This window comes from Cetorhinus maximus, chromosome 18 (genome assembly GCF_964194155.1).
Source record: "Cetorhinus maximus chromosome 18, sCetMax3.hap1.1, whole genome shotgun sequence".
Lineage (NCBI taxonomy): Eukaryota > Metazoa > Chordata > Chondrichthyes > Lamniformes > Cetorhinidae > Cetorhinus > Cetorhinus maximus.
Genome location: NC_135896.1, coordinates 78,853,385 through 78,876,216, shown reverse-complemented (window position 1 = coordinate 78,876,216; position 22,832 = coordinate 78,853,385). Strand labels below are relative to the sequence as shown.

General features: G+C 40.9%; 1 protein-coding gene across 2 annotated transcripts in view; it reads left to right on the top strand.

The window, feature by feature from the left end:
* Positions 1-22,832, top strand: part of zfyve19 (zinc finger, FYVE domain containing 19) — a 40,647-nt gene that overhangs the window by 698 nt on the left and 17,117 nt on the right. For both annotated transcript variants that reach the window (XM_078563025.1, XM_078563024.1), the window contains exons 2-7: positions 3,353-3,474; positions 4,201-4,254; positions 8,172-8,329; positions 15,934-16,079; positions 17,383-17,491; positions 19,678-19,887. In XM_078563025.1, coding sequence (XP_078419151.1) covers positions 3,353-3,474; positions 4,201-4,254; positions 8,172-8,329; positions 15,934-16,079; positions 17,383-17,491; positions 19,678-19,887 — 799 coding nt within the window. The remainder of the gene's footprint in view (positions 1-3,352; positions 3,475-4,200; positions 4,255-8,171; positions 8,330-15,933; positions 16,080-17,382; positions 17,492-19,677; positions 19,888-22,832) is intronic.

Genomic DNA, 22,832 nt, shown 5'->3' with positions numbered 1-22,832 from the left:
AATTAAGGACGGGTGATAAATGCTGGCCTAGCAAGCAACGGCCACATCCCATTAATGAATTTTTAAAAAGAGGCAAAATGGATTTGGAGAACACGATATGGACTGTAAGGCTAGAGAAGATCATAGATTGAGGACTGGGGGAGGGTTGAGGGCATGGAAGACCTTTTGCTATATTAAAAACAATAATGAATGATGTTGAATTTGATGAAATGACAAATTCAGTACTTCAATTCACTGGGGTACAAAGTGTAAATCATTGAGGATGGAGATGGGTGGGTATGTATGCCAAAATGTATGTGATTAAGCTTTAGATGTTGGAAGTTAACACAGGATATTGGAACCTTTGAGTCTGGAGGTAGCAAAACATAGGTTTCAATTGATGGGGTTTTCATAGAGACAGAGGTAGAAGCCAGGAGTCCAGATGAATGAAGTGGAACTTAAAGCTTATCTCTGGGTTGAGCAGTGCATCAGGATTTCACACGGCTTGAATGATTGGCTGGAGAAGGAAAGAAATATTTGACGAGATGAGTCCATCATGGGAGCTGAAAAAGATGACTGTGGTTCGCTTAGTGAGATGATGAAGGATCTGATATCCCTTGGAAGTGATGAGATTTGCATTTTATTTAGGTGGTAACTATGGATATGGAAACATTAATGTTCATTTATTAAATACACTGTCAGTCCTGTACTGAAGCATAGCGACCAGAACATGGCAGCTTCAATGGTAATGTTGTGCTGAGTTGTTTATTTCAGTTGTAGCAGCTGGTTCACTGCAACTGACTTTAGCAGAAAAGGGAAAAACACCTATTGTTTCTACTACTCCCTATCTGGTCACCCCATTGGAAAGTGCACAAGTTTAGACATTATCTGTGGATGGGTTTGGGATTGGGCTACACACTATTAAACATAATGACAAACTCCAAAGAGTAAATTGTCCATGCACTCTCTTGGATAGGGATGTTGAGTGAAATTGAGAAGGGTAATGATGGGGAAAATAAAGTTACTTACATTCTTGTATCACAAATGTAGCAGTGTGCATGGAATAAGAACTTACCCTCATGCTGTTGGAATCAGGATAGGTCCCTTCTCTGCCACATTCCCTAGACTGAAGAGCCTTCTTTATGTCAGATTTGCTATGCCCCTGTCCCCCTTTGCTGTTCAGCTGTAAATATTTACACCTCTGGATCTATCTATAGTTCCATTACTCGTCCCATTACCATCTTCTTTTGCCTTGCAGCATCATTCTTTTTGTCATTTAATCATCAACCCCATCACAGACATTCCCTTTTGCTCTTTCCTCGCCCACTTTTACCCAGGCTCTGAACTTATTAAAAACTGATAAATCTCTAATAAAAACAGAAGAAGCTGGAAATACTCAGCAGGTCAGGCAGCATCTCTGGAGCAAGAAACAGAGTTAATGTTTCAGGTCAATGAACTTCCATCAGAATCTCTAACATCTTTAACCTTAACATTCTTCTGGAACATTAACTCTGTTGTTGACTCCACGGATGCTGCCTGACCTGCTGAGTGTTTCCAATATCTTCTGTTCTTCTTCATTGTCTGTTAGACTAATTCAAAGGTCCACTTTTGTTTCCTTCTTTGATATGAGATCTTCAGGAAAACACTTCACACATTATTTCTTTGGGGTTTATTTTTAACATAGAGATTCCACAGTAATATAATTTGTATTCTAAAACAATTATGAAGTATTTCATATTAATGCATGTAGTAAAGTTCTTCCTCTATGAAGCTATCTCTGCAAACTGAGTGGATTGATAGTTTTTCAATCTGGGAGGCACCAGAAGATGTTCCACCATAACTGTAGCTGTCAGCTTTCTTACCCTAGAGAGGCTCATTGAACTAGGCTGCTAATTGTGCCTCTTTTAAGGCCTGAAAGTACAACCTTCGACACATCCGCCTGCCAGGTCATTATACCAAAGAAAATTATAGAATGGTTACAGCACAGAAGGAGGCCATTGGGTCCGTGGTGTCTGTACCAGCTCTATGCGAGAACAACTCACCTTGTCCTGCTCCCCAACCTTTTCCCTATAGCCCTGCAATTTTTTCTCTTCAGATAATTATCAAATTCTGTTTTGAAGGCCTCAATTAAATTGCCTGTGTCACACATTCAGGCAGTGCATTCCAGATCCTAACCACTCGCTGCGTAAAAAAAAAAATCCTCATGCTGCTGTTGTTTATTTTGCCAATCATCTTAAATTGGTCTTCTCTGCTTCTAGATCCTTCCGCCAAAGAGAACAGTCTCTCCCTATTTACTCTGTCTAGATTCCTAGGTTGTGAACACCTCTATCAAATCTCCTTTTAATCTTCTCCCCTCCAAGAAGAACATTGTGGTTTCTCCAACCTATTCATATAATTGAAGTTCCTCATCCCTCGATATTTCTCATGAATTTTTTTCTGCATCCCTTCCAATGTCTTCACATCTTTCCTAAAGTGTAGTGTCCAGAACTGGACACACACTACAGTTTAGGAAAACCAGTGTTTATGCAGGTTTATCATAACTTGCTTTCTTTTGTGCTCTATTTATAAAGCCTGCATGCCTAACCACTTTCTTATCCTGCCCTGCCACCTTGAATAATTTGTGCGCATATATCCTAGGTCCATCTGCTCCTAAACCTCTTTAAAATTATACCCTTTATTTTATATTACCTCCCCTCGTTGTTCTTACCAAAATGTATCACTTGACGCTTCCTCTGCATTAAATTTTATCTGCCTCTTACCTGCCCATTCCAGCAGCCTATCTATGTCTTCTTGAAGTTTAACACTATCCTCCTCACAGTTCACAATATTTCCAAACTTTGTGTCATCCGCTAATTTTCAAATTGTGCCCTGTACACTGAAGTCCATGTCAGTAATATATATCAAGACAAGAAGGGGTTTTAACACTGACCCCTGGGGAACCCCACTTCCTCTTCCACCAGTCTGAAAATCAACTGTTTATCTTTACTCTCAGTTTCCTGTCACTTAGCCAATTTTATATTCCTGTTGCAGTTGTCCCTTTTATTTCAAGGGCTTCAACTTCGCTGGCAAGCCTGTTACATGGTACTTTTTCAAATTCCTTTTGGAAGTCCATATACGCCACGTCAACCACATTACCCTCATTAGAAAACTCAATTAAGTTAGTTAACCACAATTTGCCTTTAACCAATTTGTGTTGGCTTTCCTCAATCCGCACTTGTCCACGTGCTGTTAATTTTGTCCCATATTATTGTTTCTAAAAGCTTTCCACGACCAAGGTCAAATTGATTGGCCCCTCACACCCTTTCTTGAACAATGTTGTGACATTTACAATTTTCCAGTCCTCTGACTAACGTTTTTTCTTTAATTTTGGCAGCTTGGGTGCAAGAACTGCGGCCATGCGTATTGTTCATCATGTCTCAGCTATAGCACCTTGGTCCCTCGCTGTGGAAATACACAACAAAAGGTCTGCAGACAGTGCTATGGAACCCTCACAAGGTATTCAAGAGTTAATGAGCATCACACGCATGTACTAACATTAATCACATATATCCATGACAATATGAAATCTGAACAGTCAAGAAAGTTAATGAACTGATCTCTCATTCATGGTGTCACCAGAGCAGAAGTTAATGATGTCACAGCAGAGGAGAGGGACAAGTGGAGAAATAACTGAAAAATAGATTATGTAAATATCTCACTGTGCTGAACTTGAGAACTTAAAGTCGAGTTATTAATCTCATCTCTTTCTTGATAGTATGGACAGGGCAAAGCAAGAAACAGAACAACGTGGCTTTAGCTTGTCAATGCTAAAGATTCCATTTTATCAAACCATCACTATAGCTACAAATTAAAGGAACATGCTGAACTTTATATTGCAGAGTTACTAGCATGGCAGTGTGTTGAGTTAAATAGTGCTTATCCTTAGGTTGTGTCTGTACCTGTTACAGGCAGTTTTGCTGTGTTTTGGGTTGAAGCATCAGTGCACTGCACCATGGAGTGTTTAGACCAAGTGCCCCTGACTGCTCAGTATGTTTTGATTTTGCCTTTGTGCAGTGAAGGGGGAGACACTTCTTCGCACACAGAGGAGGTTACCTTTACTCTGAGAAAGGCTTCTGCCCATTCTTCCAGCTGAGAATAGTACATGAAATGGGAAGATATGAAAATGGGACAGTGAGAAAGGAGAATTTTTAAAGTAAATATTTGCTGTTCATTCTTTCACAGCTCTGGGAAACAGGACAGTGCTGCAAGGTGGTCTCCACCAGGGAACTACAAAAAGTGAGTAGCTAATTAAAGGATCAACTCTAGATTGGTGGATTGTATTTTTTAACGTATGGCTGTAGGGTTGCACTGTGCTCACTTGTCCTGAATGCACTTAACTCTGCTCTCCTCAAATGTCAAAATTAGTTGATGACAGCGACTTCTCTGTTTGGGTCTGGCCCAGGTTGTTTTTGCCCATGTATTGGGATCCAGCTTGCAAGCTCTAAGGTTGGCTTTCAGATTGCTTTTAGATCCAAGTCTGGGAGATCCTGTGGTTTGGATTCCCTTGCTCAGCTAGATGTAGAGCACTGCTTTTGGTCTCTGGGAATCCTTCATGTGAGCCACATGACCAACCCAGCGAAGCCGAGCTCTGATGAGCATGCTATCGATTCCAGGTATGCAGCACTTTGCAGAAACCTTGGTGTTGGGGAAATTGTCCTGCCGCCTGATGTTGCAAATAGATCTCAGACAGCAAAGACGGAATGCTTCCAGCTGCTTTATGTGTTGTGCGTAGATGGTCCAAGCCTTGCACTCATAATGAAGTGATGTTAGAATCACTACCCGTATTCGCTGTTATTTTCTGGATAATTCATAGCTCCTTTTACCTGCCTTTTATCCATATCCCTGTTAAAGGTTGTTCACTAGAAATGGATGATGTATGGAACCCAGCAATGTGTGAATGCTGAAATTTTGAGTGGTTTAGACAGTCTTCAACACAAGGTATATCCCATCACTTCCCTGTGTCCTTGCTTTACACCATGTGTATAATTTATTTCTGTGAGATCGATTTTCTTCCATTAGAAATCATGTTGCTTTTAGTGCTTCAGACAATTTGTTAATTTCTCTCAAAAATCTAACTGATAATTAATTATCTATGGCTTTAGCCTTAGTCCTTTATCACCTTTTAACATTATTGGCCTCATTGTCTCCTTTGATCGCAACAGAATGCCCTATCTCCATTTCTAAAGCTGCCTTCAAAAAACTGTTTTCTCTTTCAGCATTTTACTGCTCAACCACTCATAGGTCTGTCCAAGGCTTGCATACTGTTCCTATGTCTGGAGAGGTTCTAGTCACACTTCTTTCACTTCCTAGACAAGTTACAGGAAAAAAAGCATGTACCTGAGGCTATTGCTCCCTCATTATTTTCTTCCCTTCCCAAAATGGATTTTGCCTGTGTTCTCTACAGTCGAGATTGTGAACTGAACAACCTCTTTGACTCCGTCATTTCAGCCTTCAGCTGGATCCTCTTTACATTAATAATGTGAGCATGTCATGAAGCTATTAATGTCTATAATATTTTGGAAAATATTTTTCTTTTAAAATAGATTCTTAGTCTGTGGGTGTGTCTTAGTTGGATTAAAGCCAGCTAGTCTGGGTGCTTTGATGGGTACTAGTTTTGATATGGAAGAGAGATAGCGTCAATTGCATTTTTTGAATAGAGCATTCAAGAAGCGGGGTGAAAACTTGACACCTTTCTAGCAGCTACCAAGCAATATGTTTATATTACTAATAAAATCGGCACATTGGATGGGTTATATTGTAAAAAGGTAAAGTTCAAAGAGACTGGTGTGACAATGAGAATTTGAATTCAATCAGCAGTGGCAGGTATAACTTCAGTAGATTTCGGGTGTGCAGAGCAGAGGCAATGTAAGATCAAAAGGCAGCTGCAAGCCTCCAACTGGCTCCACAGTGAAAAAAGCCTCATTTTGAATTTGTAAGGTGAAAATGCTTTGCCTGGTGTTTGGTTAAGTCTATGGGTTGCTGTTGCCTTAATGGAGATTAGTTTGGGAATTTGTTAAAAGTTATGATGGTAGTAATTTGTAACCATACGTATTTATATTTTTAACCTGTGTAAATTAATAAAATGCTTCAATTAGTTTAATGTAAAACCTCAAGAGCTGATGATCTGATTCCTGAATTTAGAGTCGCATCTCAAATGTAACACATAAAATTATAGGTAATGACAGTTATTTAAAGCTTCCCTCTGGGATTTTCAAATAACTCCGCTTTACCAACTGCATTGGTCATAACAGAGCAACAGGGTAACTATAAGATGGGAATGATACAGTCCTTCAGGTTGGAAACTGACAAAGGGTGGGCATATGTAAATATCTCAATTTAGCACCAATAATTTCTCCCTTGCTCTCTCTGGGACCATAGCTGGTCTTCCCTTGCTGCTTCTCCATAATGGTGTTGAAACTCAGCAACATGTGAGATTAAGAATGAAAATCTCAGGAGAAGGTGGACAACCGATTAGTACAAGCTTTCTATTTTTGGTCTATTTGTTCGCTGTTCCTCTACAGCTAGCCACAGAATCTGGAGAAGTAGGCTAATCAGCCCATCGTGCCTAAGCCAGCTCTCTGAAAGAACTAGCAATTAATCCCACTCCACTGCTCTCAGTAGCACTACAAAGTTTTCCTTTTTTAGTTTATGCCCAGTTCCCTTTTGAAAGTTACTATTGGACCCGCTTCCACCATCCTTGAAGGCAGTGCATTCCAATTCATAAAAACTCATTGCATAAGAAAAATTCTCCTGATCCTCCTCACTTACCCTGGCTTTTTGCTAATTATTTCACTTCTGTGTCCTCTGGTTATTGACCCTCCTGCCAATGGAATCAGCTTCTCCCTACCTACTCTATCAAAAGCTCCTCTTATCTCTGCTCATCACATCCATTCGAAACAGAAGAGCTCATACAATGTGGGTTCAGTGTTTAAACAGATAGTCCTCTGACAGCAGGGTGCTTTGATCTTTCCACATGCCAATGTATCTGTTGATACTATAATGAATCACTTTCCCAAAGGTGCCATTAGATACAGTGAGATAAAAGCAAAAAACTGCAGATGCTGGAAATCCAAAACAAAAATAAAAATACCTGGAAAAACTCGGCAGGTCTGGCAGCATCTGCGGAGAGGAACACAGTTAACGTTTCGAGTCCGTGTGACTCTTCAAAAGAACTAAGTAAAAATAGAAAAGAGGTGAAATATAAGCTGGTTTAAGGGGCGGGGGATAGAGCTGGATAGAGGGCCAGTGATAGGTGGAGATAGCTAAAGGATGTCATGCCATACGGACTCGAAACATTAACTGTGTTCCTCTCCGCAGATGCTGCCAGACCTGCTGAGTTTTTCCAGGTATTTTTATTTTTGTTTTCCATTCGATACAGTGCTTGATTTAGAAGACCCAAAGAAAGAAACTTCTTTCTCCATTCTCCTGAAAGTGGTGACCCATGTAGGTGTACAGTTCCACTGATGCTGGCAGTTCAGTCCATTCTTTCTACTTGAGCAGGTGGTGAGCCTGGCAGATTGTTGGGCCATGGGCGGCATCATAACTGAGCACAATCTTGTCCTCATCGTACATTCTTATAAGTAGACTTTTCAGCAAGATCATTCGATAACAATTAGAAGTAAAATCCATGTAGGCTTCCCCATCCCACTGAGCTCAAGAATGCTGAGACCAATAGTGATACCTTCATAATTTAAAATCGCCCTTCCCAGTTTGTACTATATGCAACGCACTTACCCAATGTGGGTTGCTGAACATTGCTAATTTATCTTTAAAGTACTCAAAGATTGGTACACCTGTCAATATCGTTATCTTAATATCCTTTTCACCATATTTCCTGGCCATTAAACTGTACAGCTGGCACGTAGAACTGTTCTCGTGCCTTTACTGAACATTATTGTAGCCAATGAGGTATTAGAAATTCCCCTACTTTGCAGGGAGTACTACTTAGTTGTGATCCAAGTGTCATAGGACCAATGTAACAGCACTGATGCCAAAAGATTCTTGAGTCAAGTATTAGTTCTTGGATACTAACTGTTGATAACCTGAGCTTTTCGTCAATGGGATGTGTGTCCTTGAACAAATAAAAAACCTTGAAAGGCTATTTCTCTTATGATAATGCCCCTGTGAAGCTATTCTCTGGGTCTTTGATCTAGGCGAGTGGCTGCTCTAGAGGCTAAACAGCAGGAACAAACTTCAGCCCACAAATCGGGCAATCAGGCACCAAGCATGGCCTCAAAGTACCAAGGTCTGTCCAAAGAAGACCAAGCCATTGCTGAACGACTGGAGAAGCTAAAGGAAGAAACCAAACCGAGTGAGTACCTTTGTTAATTACTAGAATTATTTAATTGCATTAAATAGAAGTCAAGGAAAACTCTGAAAGTCTTGATAAATATGCAATATTTTGTAGAACTTCTGAATGAGTTTGTTTCATCCTCATGTGTGGGTCAAAAGATTGCAGTTTCCATACCCACAATAGGAGTTGAATGCACAATCTTGGCTAATGCTCTAGTGCAGCATTGAAGGAACGTTGCATTGCCAGAGGTTTGACCTTCAGATAAGACACTGAACCTGACTTCCTATTCTGTTGATTCAAATGGATGCATTGTTTGAAATATAAGGATTTTTCTGTGTGTTGTAGTCAACATTCCCTTCTCCTTCATTGCTAGATTAACTGGTTGTGTGGATAGAGGCTCAGACATATCTCAAATCTTGAGGAAGACTTTTTAAATATTTATTCAAAAGGTATGACTAGTCACTTTAAATTTATATGGTAATGGAGAGCTTCTCAGCTGTTTGGATAACTCTGCAACTTGTTTTCTCTGGGTGAGGGTACACATTGCTGCCTGGTCGGCAAATGTCACTTCAAAGACAGATGAGTTAACTAGGATTACTTAACATGTAACACTCATCCTTCATCCTTGCTATTTGTGGGAGTTTTCAGGATACAGAACAGCCAACATTTTGCATACATAACATCAGTGATCGTACTTCAAAGTAATTCATTATATATTCAACAAAGAGATAAGATGCTGTATGATGCAAGCCTTTTTGTGTGTGTGTGCAATGTTGGTTAGAGTAGTAAGTGAAAGATGATTTAGCAGAGGCTTGTGGCCCACAAGTTTCACTCCCCCTGAATTCTGTTTGCAGTCTTTCCCTAGACATATTGGAGACTTGCATTCACATTGCTTCTAGTGGTAGCTCTTGAATACTGATGGAGGGAAGAAATTTGTGGCCTTTACATTACTTGTTAGTGATGTCTGTACCTGCTATTTTTAATGGGAAACTATCAAGGTAAAATCCCACCAGAGAGGGATAAGGAATCAATAGCCTGGGGGAATAGACCCCACCTCAGTCCAAAATACAAACACCTTTATATAAAAGTTATAAACCATAAAGTTTTACAAGGAATATAATTAGGCTAACAGTGTTTTTAAAAAAAATATAGCTCACAAAGAACTGCCCTCAACAGGCTGGTGGGGACACAAGTGAATAAGTCAGGAACGTTAAATCGGTTTTGGTGGTGGATCTCTCAAAGCTTTACACATGCTGATTTGGAGAACACAATAGGAGTTTTGTGAGCTGTGATTCGAAGATAGACAAGGAAAAAGAGGAGTGGGAATGGCAACATTGATTAAGGATGATGTCACAGTTCTAAATAAAAAGGATATACCTGATGGTTCTAGATCTGAAACCATTTGGCTTGAGTTGAGGAATAGAGTTGGGGTGGGGAGGTGGAGCTGTTATGTTATGCAGAGTTTTTCATATAGAGCTCCAAATACTGAAAGCGAGATAGATGAGCAATTATTTTTGGCAAATTTCAAAGGTATGTTACAAAAATAGAGTAGTAATATTAGGAGAATGTAATTACTTGATATAGACTGGGAAAAACATAGTGCTAGGGATAGGGAAGGAGAGGAATTTCTGATATGTATTCAGAGAGCTTTCTCAAAGGAAAGAAGCAGTGTTGGATCTGGCTGTGGGAAATGAAGTAGGGCACGTGAGTAGGAGATAACTTAGCTAACCGTGATTATAACGTAATTCAGTTAAACGCAATTATGGAAACGGACTAAAAAGATTCAAACTTAAAAGTGCTTAACTGGGGAAGAGCTTATTTCAGTGATTCAGTAGAAGCAGACTCAATAATAACTTTCAAAAGGGAATTCTGTAAATACTTAAAGGTAACAATTTTGCGGGGGTTTAGGGAAATAATAGGGGTGTGGGACTAATTGAATAGGTCTGTCAAGGAATCAGCACAGACATGATGAGCCGAGTGACGACCTTCTGTGCTATTATCATTCAATAATTCTGTAGTGGTTAAATTTAATAAATGATCTAATGTTACCTTTGTTGAGCAGTTTCTCTGCCTTCTTGAGTGGATTTTCTGTTACAGTCTTTATATATCGTGCAGTATAGTCAACATAAGTAAACCTAAAATTACTGTTAGACAGACTGGAAAAAATACCTTCCGAACAGAATTTTCTGTGTGCCATTAAGGGGGTTTTTGATTCTAGTATGTTTGTCATTTCAAGACAAAGTTGAGGAATATTGTGCTTGAAGTTATAGGGAGCAACAAGCTGTCCTTTCACCTCAAGCTGAGCACTAAATACACTCAAGATTAATGGGATCTCTCCCTACTCCATAAGGGCTGGTAACCAGTGTTTTGAGGTGGTGTCTGTTTAAATTCTCACAGGTGCCTGCCTGTTCACAACAAATAATTGTCCCTAATAGAGTATTAATCTCACAGAGAAATCTCAAGGATGGTTCATGTGGGAAATGGCAATGACACACTGATACAATAAAAGGTTCAGTTCTAATGTTGGGGTAAGGCTGCATGTAGAGCAGAGTGGAGCAGGCTTGCTTTGTTGGAAGCCCTTGTGTTTTTAAATCAGCAAATCACCAACCAAAACATTTTGGGATTGGTGCAAGATGTGTAAAGAACTGAAAATGTCCTCCTAACACCCACCAACATAGCTTTTGCATACGTTAGGCTCTTGTTTTGCCCCAATATCTGGCACTGTATCTGCTGCTCAGCTGAACACCCGATGCACTGATTAACTGTGTTGTTGTGACAATCACTAAACACAACTAAAGACTCGAGCATATAACTTTTTTTACAGGTAAGGTAATCAAATGATTGTACAGATGATGTGCACTGTTGGGCTGTGGAAAGCTCCAATGAAACCCACCTTGTGGTGTTAACAAGAATGACTGAAATAAATAAAAATACACATCCCAGACCAGAAATATAAGAACAGAAAGTACATTGTGGAAATGGGCTGTTCGCCCATGTCATGTCCATGTCACTATTTATCCTCTATAGGACCAGTAACCCTAAACCTGTGTGTCTGCCCAGTTCCCGTATCTTTTTATCCCCCTTTCCTTCATCCACTTTTCCAAAAAACAGATTAGGTCAAAGCTCTGCAGTGCTGCACACCCAGCAACATCAAAAAACTAACAGGAGGAGGAGACTTTATGAACATCTCCATCCTCAGTAATAGCTGAGCCCAGCATGTGAGTGCAAAAGATAAGATTGCAGCACTAGCAACCATCTTCAGCCCAAAGTGCCAAGTAAATGAACCTTCTTGGCCACCTTGAGGCCTCCACCATACCAGACGCTAGCCTTCAATGAATTCAATTCAACGCATGTGATATCGAGGAACAGCTGAGCACAGCAAAAGCTACGACTGTAGTATTGAAAACACATGCCCCAGGACTAACCAAACTGTCCCAAATACAGCTACAACACTAGCATATACTTGCACATGTGGAAAATTGCTCTCAAAAAACGTAACCTGTCCAACATTACTAACTATCATCCTATCTGGGAAGTGGTGGAAGGAGTTATCAACAGTGCACAGAGGCACTTACCAATAACTTTCTCCTTTTAGTTGTGCCAGTACTTTTTGCATCCATGCCGCATTACAGCCTTGGTCCAAACATAGACAAAAGGGCTGAATTCCAGAGGTGAGGTGACAGCAGCTCTGCCTTGACAGAGTGTGGCATTCAGGAGTCTAGTAAAATTGAAGTCAGTGGGAATTGGGGGTAAGTCCCCATCGGCTGAAGTCATACCTAGCACAAAGAAAAGATGGTTGCGGTTGTTGGAGGCCACTCTTCTCAGTCCCCGGACACCAATTCAGGAGGTCTTTAGGGTAGTATCCCAAGGCCAGCTATCTTCAGCTGCTTCATCAGTTATCTTCCCTCCGTAAGGTGAGAGGTGAGACTGTTTGCTGATTGCACAGTGATCAGCTTCATTCATAATTCTTCAGATAATGAAGCAGTCCTTTCCTGCATTCAGTAAGACCTGGATAACATCCAGGTTTGAGGTATGGCATGAATAGTGCCAAGCAATGATTATCTCCAACAAGAGGGAGTCTAACCTGCTCTCCTTGCCATTCAACGGCATTACCATTGCTGAAACCTCCACCATCAACACCTTGAAGGTCACCATTGACCAGAAACTTACCTGGACCAGCCATATAATTGCTGTGACTCCCCAAAGCTTCCACACTACCTATGTGGCACAAATTAGAAGTGTAATGGAATACTGTCCACTTGCAACAGCACCAACACTCAAACTCAACCACCACCAGCAACTTACCAAGGCTTCTTCAACAGCATCTCTCAAACCTGTGATCTCAAAAACCTGAAAGTTCTAGGGCAGCAGGTGCAGTGGAATGCCATCACCTCCCAAGTTCCCCTCCAAGTCATATCATCCCAGTTGTGGAGAGATATCGCCCTTTCTTTATGCTAGGCCAAAATCCTCAAACTCCCTATCCCCATTCTGGGAGTACCTTCACTGCACAGACTGCAGCAGTTTCTCAAGGGCAGCTAGGAATGGTAAATAGAAGCTGGCTTTCCCAGGAATGCCCACATCCTGAGACTGAATATAAAAATAGCTCTTAAGTGTTGGCATAGTCATTACTTCATTCACTAAGTCCGTTATCTCATTCCATAGCCTCATATTTCTCCTTAGTAAAAGTAAAGTTTCTCCTGCTTGTTGGGTTTATGTACAACATTGTCTTAAATCCCTTTAGCACTAAATGGAGTATTCATAGGATATTGTCGTACGTTCTTTACCTCTAATACAGGGTTCAAGGATGAGGAGATACTGAAAAAGGCTGATTTAATACTTTTTATTAAATCAATCATATAATAAAATACAGGCCCTTACATACAACATGTTAAGTCCTGGCTTCGATTTAACTCCTGTGACCTTAGTTTGAATTATTATTTAATTAAAACCCATGCAAACCAGAAATAATATTAATTGATAGTTTAGCAAGAGCCTTTTAGACTTATTCTAAGATGAGCTGCAATTAAATACTTGTCTACACACTTACATGCTTTGGGTATATTTGGCTGGGTTCAGGTGCTATCTCTCTTTAATTTAAAAAAAACCAATTCATGTGATGTGGGCATCACTAGCAAGGCAGGCATGTATTGCCCATCCTAACTTACCTTGAGAAGGTGGGTTGAGCCACTGTCTTGAACCACTGCAGTAGGTGCATTGAAGATATTCCCACACTGCTGTTCGGCAGGCAGTTCCAGAATTTTGACCCAGCAACAATGTAGTAACAGAAATATATTTCTAAGTCAGGATGGTGAGTTCTACTGAAGTGATAATATAGCTAAATCTTTGTTCCATGCTTTTTAGTAATTTCATTTCCCCTACATAGTTGCATTTGTGATTCCCACAATTCACTTAGATAATGAAGATTTTTATTTTGTGAATGGTAGGTCACAGCATGGAATTTGCAGTATTTCAAATGGAGACCTGTCAACATTTGCTGTTGGTACCTTTTTTAACCTGACCGCAGCTTCAGGGTTTGGCATAAGCTTAGAGTTGCAGTCTTCCCTTCAATGCTCTCTCACAGGCATCGCTGTGAAACTAACCCAGAACCAGCAAAACCAATTTATCTGGAAAGAATTTCCCCAATTCCACTCGTTATTGTTGGAAACCTCATAGAAAGTTAAACATTGTTCAGTGAAATATAACAAAAGTACCCAACAGCAGCCTGAGTACCAACAACTGCTGATGAACCAAACTGACTATGAAAAAATAATTGTATGTTTGTGGAATGTTGTTAAATGTTCCCATTATGATTAAATTAGATTTTTTTTGTTCATGGTATTTCAGATCGTACCTTAACCTCATGTATGTCCCAATTTTTATTTACCTGTAAAATTTTTTTAAAGTGATTTGGTTATTACTGTATCTTATTTTATGGTTGGCTGTCAGTGAGAATTCTTTATACATAAGAACATAATAAATAGGAGCAGGAGTAGGCCACTCAGGCCCTTAAACCAGCTCCACCATTCAATAAGATTGTGGCTGATCTGATTGTGGCCTTAACTCCGCTTTCCTGCCTGCCCATTATAACCCTTGACTCCCTTGTCAATCCAAAATGTGCCTAACTCAGCTTTGAATATTTTCAATGACACAGCCTGCACTGCTCACTGGGGAAGAGAATTCCAAACATTAACGACCCTCTGAGAGAAGAAATTCCTCCTCATCTCCGTCTTAAATGGGAGACCTCTTATTTTAAATCCATGCACCCGAGTTTTATGTTCCCCCCACAAGAGGAAAAGTCCTCTCAGCATTTACCCTGTCAGGCCCCCTCAGAATCTATGTTTCAGTAAATTAACCTCTCATTCTTCTAAATTGAATGAGTATAGGCCCAACCTGCTCAGCCTTCCCTCATAATACAAACCCCTCATGCAAGAAATCAGCCTAGTGAACCTTCTTTGAACTGCTTCCAATGCAAGTATGTCCCTCAAGTACAGCACTCTAGGCGTGCTTTTCGATTATTCCTGCCAAAGTGTAGAACCTCACATTTTCCCACATTATACTTCTATAATGTGATTGGCTGCTTGGACAGCTTGATGACATTGCTTCATCTTGATGCTGGGAAACCCTATTAAACTATAATCAACTGCACATAGAGTTAAAGTTCTCACCACAGAAATCACTAGATCTCTCAGTGCAACTTTAATCGAGGTCAGTGGGGAGTGACTTTTCTTTGCCACTAACAGCAAAAATTCGGGCCATTGAATTTGACTTTGGGCATCTCATGATCCATAGGTTATCAAGCTGATTACTGAACATGCACTCCATAGGGGCCTTATCCTTATCAATATTCTATTCCATTGTCTAAATTTATCCTTTTCCAATGTGATCGCCACAGCCTTTGCTTCCTATCTTATATTTCCTGAACCACAACTTTACTCAGTCATTGTGATCAAAAGATACAATTTGTGAGCAAGCTGTTTAACCCAAATTCTGATCATCTTGTGTTGTTGAATCTTAATTCCTACATTAGCTGTTCTAATTGTTCCATGTTAAAAACAGTGTCAAAACATATCTAAATTCTTACACTGTTCTCTGTTCTAAATCTCTTCAAATTAATTTTATATCTAAGATCCTGCATTTTAGACTCCTTAAACACTGGAAACATTAGGTGTTTATTAGTTTATAATTTTAAATGCCTCTATCAAATCAGAAAGAACAAACTTGCATTCATATAGCACCTTTCGTGCCCTTGAGTCATCCCAAAGTGCTTACAAAGGCAATGAAGTAGTTTTGAAGTGTAGTCACTGTTGTAACATAAGTAAATCACCCTGAAATTCCCTCTGTTCAAATGAAAACTGTCCTGGTGCCACCTTTGAGCTGACTGGCTGGAAAAGTATTTTATTTTCCTGACGCTGAGTGCAAGATTCAAGAATAACTATCATGAGAAACAAAACTGAATATCGTCATGACATGCAAACTTACAGTTGGTCCAAGGTTTATCTATCAGAGCTGGTCCCCAGCTGGAATGTCAAAATAAATTTTCAACTCTTAGACAGGAGATAGATTGGATTACACCCTGGTTAGACTTTTCTTTAATGTATTGTAACATTTTCTTGATATTGCAGAATCTATACCTTCTCAGCAGGCGATTGAATTGCGACTAGCAGCACTGAAGAAGGAAGCCCTGCGACCCATACCCTCCACGGTGGAGATGGAGGACAGGCTAGCCCTGTTAAAGGGCCAGACACCACCTTCACAGGCCCCCAAACCTGTAAGGACCTAGTCTTTCCTTGTACCATTCTGAAAATGCAGATTACTAGCAGGTATTGTTTTGAGTCTGGCATAAAGGCTCAACTAACCCTAAATTTTGCCAGAAAACAAATGGAAAACAGTTAAGAAATGAATGAAGTACACTTACCTTAACATTGTGAATTTTCCACAAATTCTGTTGCCTATGATCTGTTACTGAAATTTTGCGTACAAGAGGTGAAGGAAGTGCAATGCAGGATGGAGAGGATCCCATTTGGTTCCTGGCAGTCCTCCAGTGCCTCACTGAATGGCCAAATTTAAGGCTATAGGAAAGTTACTGACTGGAGCTGTGCTTGATCCTGTACTTCACTAATGCCCTGGCTCTGAACAGCTTAGCTCAGCACAGGCTGAGAATTTACCCTATAACCCCCTAGTGTTGCCTGTAATGAGTGGTCAGTGTTCTTAGGCATTGAGTCATATGAAGAGCTTTGAATCTGTTAATGTTTTTACTTCAGTTTTGTAACGATTAATACAGAAAAGTGAGTTTTCCCAAATGATGTTCTTAACTCACTAAAGAACCACAGACTCTCATGATACTTAGTTACCTAAATTGTTTGTGTCTGCCTCCAATCCTGAGTAACACTATTGAGGTGAAATCCAACAAATTTCCTTTTATAATTTTGATGAAAATTGTAGGTGACAAGCTTGTCCTTTGTAAATACCAGCTGCGATGAGAGTTGAGCCCAAGGCCAGTTACCTATATGTACCAGGACATCTCACTTGTGGTGAGCCTTTCTGAACCTGCCTACTTCTAAGTATGACTTTGCTTCCTGTGACAAAGCTATGAAAGAGATCCTTTGTTATATCAATTAGTGTGAAGTTCAGCTATTTATCCCTCTTGTTGGCATTATATTATCATTTGCATTGAAGCATCACACTTTTAAGCCAGACATAGTTAGTGCTAGAAGTAGAGGAAAGCTTCCCCTGTTGTGCTCCATTAGTATCTACAACCTGTGATCCCGTCCTGCTCTATTGTGTTATTTACCCTTTTCTCATTCCAGTTATACAATGGTCTCTCTCGGTTTATCAAATTAATGCTGAGTTGTACAGTTATACTCCAAGAACTGGGTTAAGAATGCCTGGTCATTTTCATTTAGGCTCCATACAGCCATAAGTCATAATGAGGCTCTCATCCCAGAAGCCTGGACTAGATTTAGACCTATTTCCCAGTTGTAAAGGCATAGCCAGCCACATCGCTAGTCAGTTACTCCGTTATCTGCAAAGTCGTGTTACGAGATGAACTGAACCCTGTTTTTCTGCTGTAGTATTATCAGGTTGTTGATAACAGGACTCAAACAGAACAAGTCAATGACCTCTTCAAACAAATTTCAGAAGAAGCAGCGATTGATCAAAAGTACAGCTCTGACATTGAAGGCAAGTTGTACAAAAGACCTTTTATTCTACCCTGGCCTGTACTTTTATTTTCTGCTTTGTGAAGCACTATTCTTAAATCCCAAAAATAGAGGGCATATATATAAAACAGTTACTAATAAAACCAATAAGGAATTCATGAGAAAGTTCTTTATCCAAAGAGTAATTGGAGTGTGGAACATGCAGCCACATAGGGTATTTGAGGTGAATAGCATAGATGTATTTAATGGACAGTTATACGTTGCCTATGAGGAAGAAAGGAATGGAAAAGTATGCTGCTAGGGTTAGCTGAAGGAGAGTGGGAGGAGGGTCATGTGGAGCACATGCCTGTTGGACTGAATGGCCTGTTTCTATGCTGTAAATGATCTACATTCGCTAACCTCTCTCTATTTATTTTCAAAAATCCTTTCTCCAAATATTTTTTTTAAACTAAATTACGTTTTTCTTTTATAAATCTTCCGAAGATTCTCTGGTTGAGAAGGTAGCCAAGTCAAGTTGCTTTGTTCCATCTGGCATACTGGTAAGCATGAGGAAAGAGCCAGTTTACTCTTGTTTAATGTAAGGAGAAACTCAGCCAACTTCTCCTGATGGAGTAGTGGAATTTTGGACTCCATCCTTGGAAGAGTAATCCTGCTTCCAAATACTTCATGCCATTGCCTGTGAATTAGTGCACCATCCCATTATATTCTCCCTGCTGCCATTATTTTTCATCACTTCATTCTCCTATTAAGTGTGCTAGCTCTTGTTAGCAGTTTTGCACGTACCAGAAACTCACAGATACCCAACTGGCCATTATTCATAGTGAATGCCAGCTGCTTTCACCTGCAAGAGGAAACATCGTAGCTCACACTGCCATGTACATGTTTTTCCACAGCTATCATTGGACAGCTGTTAGCAGGAATCCTGGCTGTTTTTTCTTGTTCCCTACTACAGGAATTGCTGTGTCCAGTTGTGGTGTCCCAGTCATTACCTTGACATCAGTTAACTGGCACAGACCCAAAAATAAAACCTGAGATCTTTCTGGTTTATGCAGCTCAATACTTTACTGCGCAGTGCATTCGGTTCTCCTGTGGGCCTCCTAAAATGCCACTGTGAAACAGGGCATGTAAAAGGCTGTAGAAGCAACACAAACAGAGGATTGGGAGCGCATTGCCTTCATATTTCAAGCTCAATTTCCCAATCTAGTGTGATGCTAGAAGGATGCAACATATTGCCACTAGGTGCAAGTGAAATCTTCCTAGCCATCACTTGTGACCTTCAGCAGAGTTGTTACTTAGTGGCCTGCAGAAACTGGACTTCAGTGCCAAAATTCCTTACTATTCAGTAAAAGATAGGAAAGGGAATCAAGACCTTTCTGTATTCATGGGGACAAATCAAAGGATGCTGTTAATACTTTAGGACCTATTATGTTAATGGAACTGGTACCCCTTTAAGCTGTTTATGCCTTTTTCCTATGGACAAGACCCCTGGAGTGTATTGGCAGCTAATGTCAGTAATATGTTTGAGTTCAAGAAGCCATGTTATTGGGAATTGGTTCAGGGCGCACAATTCCTCTCATACCATAGTGCAGTGAAATGAAATGTAACTGAGAGTGGCCCTTGACATCAAATTTATGGAGTAAGAAACACTTCACATACTCAATCCTGTACTTCTGATACCTTGCTCGTATAACTTGTCTGTCTCACTCACAATCACAGGAATGAAAATTGAATGTCTTGACCTAATTAGGAAACCCATTGACAAAGTAAAGTGAAACAAATGCCTTAATTCTCCTTGGTCATAGGCTCCGCTATTGAGTTATATGACAAGTCTAATGTCCTATGTAAAATTGAGCCACATTGACCTGTGATGAGCCAGCTGGGGGTGCGGTAGGGGACTGTAGTTGCACTACAGCTGTAACCTTGATACGGGACAGAAATTCATCTTGGTTCCCAATCCTGATTGCTATCTATTGATCTCTCCTGAAAAGGGCATGTGTCTGAGTGTTGGGTGAGGGTAGTGGCTTCAGTTTTGATGACTATTGCGTTCGAAGTGTGCACGCTTCCTCTTGGTGCCTCTTGGACCCTGTTTTTGAGCCTTATGTGGCAGCTGTGTTGGCCTAAAGGAACAGGTGCCACATGGGCTAATTCATCCCCCGTTACCTCTAAGTTACACATAACAGAGTGCAACATTTTGTGTGTTGGGTGCAGATGGTGCAATGAATGACCTGAATAAAGGAATCGATCCACGTAATTTCAACAGTGACACTGATGATAACATCAAACGTTTGGAGGAGGAGAAGAAAAGTAATCTGCTGGACCAGGCAACAACTGAGTTGAAGGAGGACAATTTACATAAGGAGCAAGTCTTAAAGATATCGAAGAGACTGGCCACATTGAAAGGAGAGGACCCCAATGCTGGTGAGTGCAGACGGTTTTGGATAAGTCCAGTGCATGTATCTGGATTTTTTTAAAGTTTATTCTCTGAATGTAAGTGCTTCTGGAAATGCTATTTATGACTCTCCGAGAGGGTGATGACAGGTTTTCTCCTGGGATGACTGCAATGCTTACGGTGATGGTGTTCCCATTATTCCCATTCATGGAAAATTATGAAAAAACTGAAAAGAAAGGAGAGCCCAGGAGAGGTTATTAAAGTCTCCAGAACACAAAATAGGACAGAGTGTTTGGAAAGGGCTGGGAATCTAACTTCAAGCACATCAGATAAAGGGACGACAATGAGAAAGGGGACGGGAAACACAGGACTGAAGGTGTTGTATCTGAATGCACGCAGTATACGAAATAGGGTAAATGAGCTTGTGGCGCAGATTGAAATTGGCAGGATTGATGTGGTGGGCATCACGGAGACATGGCTGCAAGGGGATCAGGACTAGGAGCTAAAGATCCAAGGATATACATCCTATCGAAAAGATAGGCATGTTGGCAGAGAGGGTGGGGTTGCTTTGTTAGTAAGAAATGAAATTAAATCGATAGCAAGAAACGACGTAGGGTCAGATGATGTAGAATCTGTGTGGGTAGAGTTGAGGAACCGCAAAGGTAAAAAAACCATAATGGGAGTTAAATACAGGCCTCCGAACAGTAGTCAGGATGTGGGGCACAGGATACACCAGGAGATAGAAAAGGTGTGTAAGAAAGGCAAGGTTACAGTGATCATGGGGGATTTCAATATGCAGGTAGACTGGGAAAATCAGGTTGGTAGTGGATCCCAAGAAAAGGAATTTGTGGAATGTCTACGAGATGGTTTTTTTGGAGCAGCTTGTGGTGGAGCCCACTAGGGAATAGGCAATTCTAGATTTAGTGATGTGTAATGAGGTAGGTTTGATAAGGGAGCATAAGGTGAAGGAACCCTTAGGAGGAAGTGACCAGAATATGATAGAATTTACCCTGCAATTTGAGAGGAAAAAGCTGGAATCAGATGTAACGGTATTACAGTTGAATAAAGGCAACTACAGAGGCATGAGGGAGGAGCTGGCCAGAATTGACTGGGAGATGAGCCTAGCAGGAAAGACAGTGGAACAGCAATGGCAGGAATTTCTGGGAGTAATTTGGGAGACACAGCAAAAATTCATCCCTAGGAAGACGAAGCATACTAAAGGGAGGACGAGGCAACCATGGCTGACAAGGGAAGTCAGAGACAGCATAAAAGCTAAAGAGAAAGCATACAATGCGGCGAAGAGCAGTGGGAAACCAGGGGATTGGGAAGCCTACAAAGACCAACAGAGGACAACTAAAAAAGAAATAAGGAGGGAGAAGATTAAATATGAGGGTAAACTAGCCAGTAATATAAAAGAAGATTGCAAGAGTTTTTTTAGATATATAAAGGGTAAGAGAGAGGCAAAAGTGGACATTGGGCCGCTGGAAAATGACGCTGGAGAAGTAGTAGCGGGGAACAAAGAAATGGCAGAGGAACTGAATAGGTACTTTGCGTCAGTCTTCACAATGGAAGACACGAGTGACATCCCCAAAGTTCAAGAGAGTTGGGGGGCAGAGGTCAGTATGGTGGCCATTACCAAGGAGAAGGTGCTAGGAAAACTGAAAGGTCTGAAGGTGGATAAATCACCTGGACCAGATGGATTACACCCCAGAGTTCTGAAGGAGATAGCTGAAGAGATAGTGGAGGCGTTAGTGGTGATCTTTCAGGAATCACTGGAGTCAGGGAGGGTCCCAGAGGACTGGAAAATTGCTAATGTAACTCCCCTGTTTAAGAAGGGAGTGAGGCAAAAGACGAGAAATTACAGGCCGATTAGCCTGACCTCGGTCGTTGGTAAGATTTTAGAGTCCTTCATTAAGGATGAGATTTCAGAATACTTGGAAGTGCATGGTAAAATAGGGCAAAGTCAGCATGGTTTCATCAAGGGGAGGTCATGCCTGACAAATCTGTTAGAATTCTTTGAGGAGGTAACAAGTAGGTTAGACAAAGGAGAGCCAATGGATGTTATCTACTTGGACTTCCAGAAGGCCTTTGACAAGGTGCCACACAAGAGGCTGTTCAGTAAGATAAGAGCCCATGGTATTAGAGGCAAGGTACTAGCATGGATAGAAGATTGGCTGTCTGGCAGGAGGCAGAGAGTGGGGATAAGGGGGTCCTTCTCAGGATGGCGGCCGGTGACTAGTGGAGTTCTGCAGGGGTCAGTGTTGGGACCACAACTTTTCACTTTATACATTAATGATCTAGATGAAGGAACTGAGGGCATTCTGGCTAAGTTTGCAGATGATACAAAGATAGGTGGAGGGACAGGTAGTATTAAGAGGCAGGGAGGCTGCAGAAGGATTTGGATAGGTTAGGAGAATGGGCAAAGAAGTGGCAAATGGAATACAACGTGGGGAAGTGTGAGGTCATGCACTTTGGTAGGAAGAATAGAGACATAGACTATTTTCTAAATGGGGAGAGAATTCAGAAATCTGGAGTGCAAAGGGACTTGGGAGTCCTAGCCCAGGATTCTCTTAAGGTTAACTTGCAGGTTAAGTCGGTAGTTAGGAAGGCAAATGCATTGTTGGCATTTATTTCGAGAGGACTAGAATATAAAAGCCGGGATGTGCTGCTGAGGCTTTATAAGGCTCTGGTCAGAGCACATTTAGAATATTGTGAGCAATTTTGGGCCCCCTTGGGACCCAAGGGCACAGTCTCAGAGTAAAGGGAAGACCTTTTAGAACAGAGATGAGGAGAAACTTCTTTAGCCAGAGAGTGGTGAATCTATGGAATTCATTGCCACAGAGGGCTGTGGAGGCCAGGTCATTAAGTGTATTTAAGAACGAGATAGATAGGTTCTTGATGGGTAAGGGGATCAAAGGTTACGGGGAGAAGGCGGGAGAATGGGGTTGAGAAACTTATCAGCCATGATTGAATG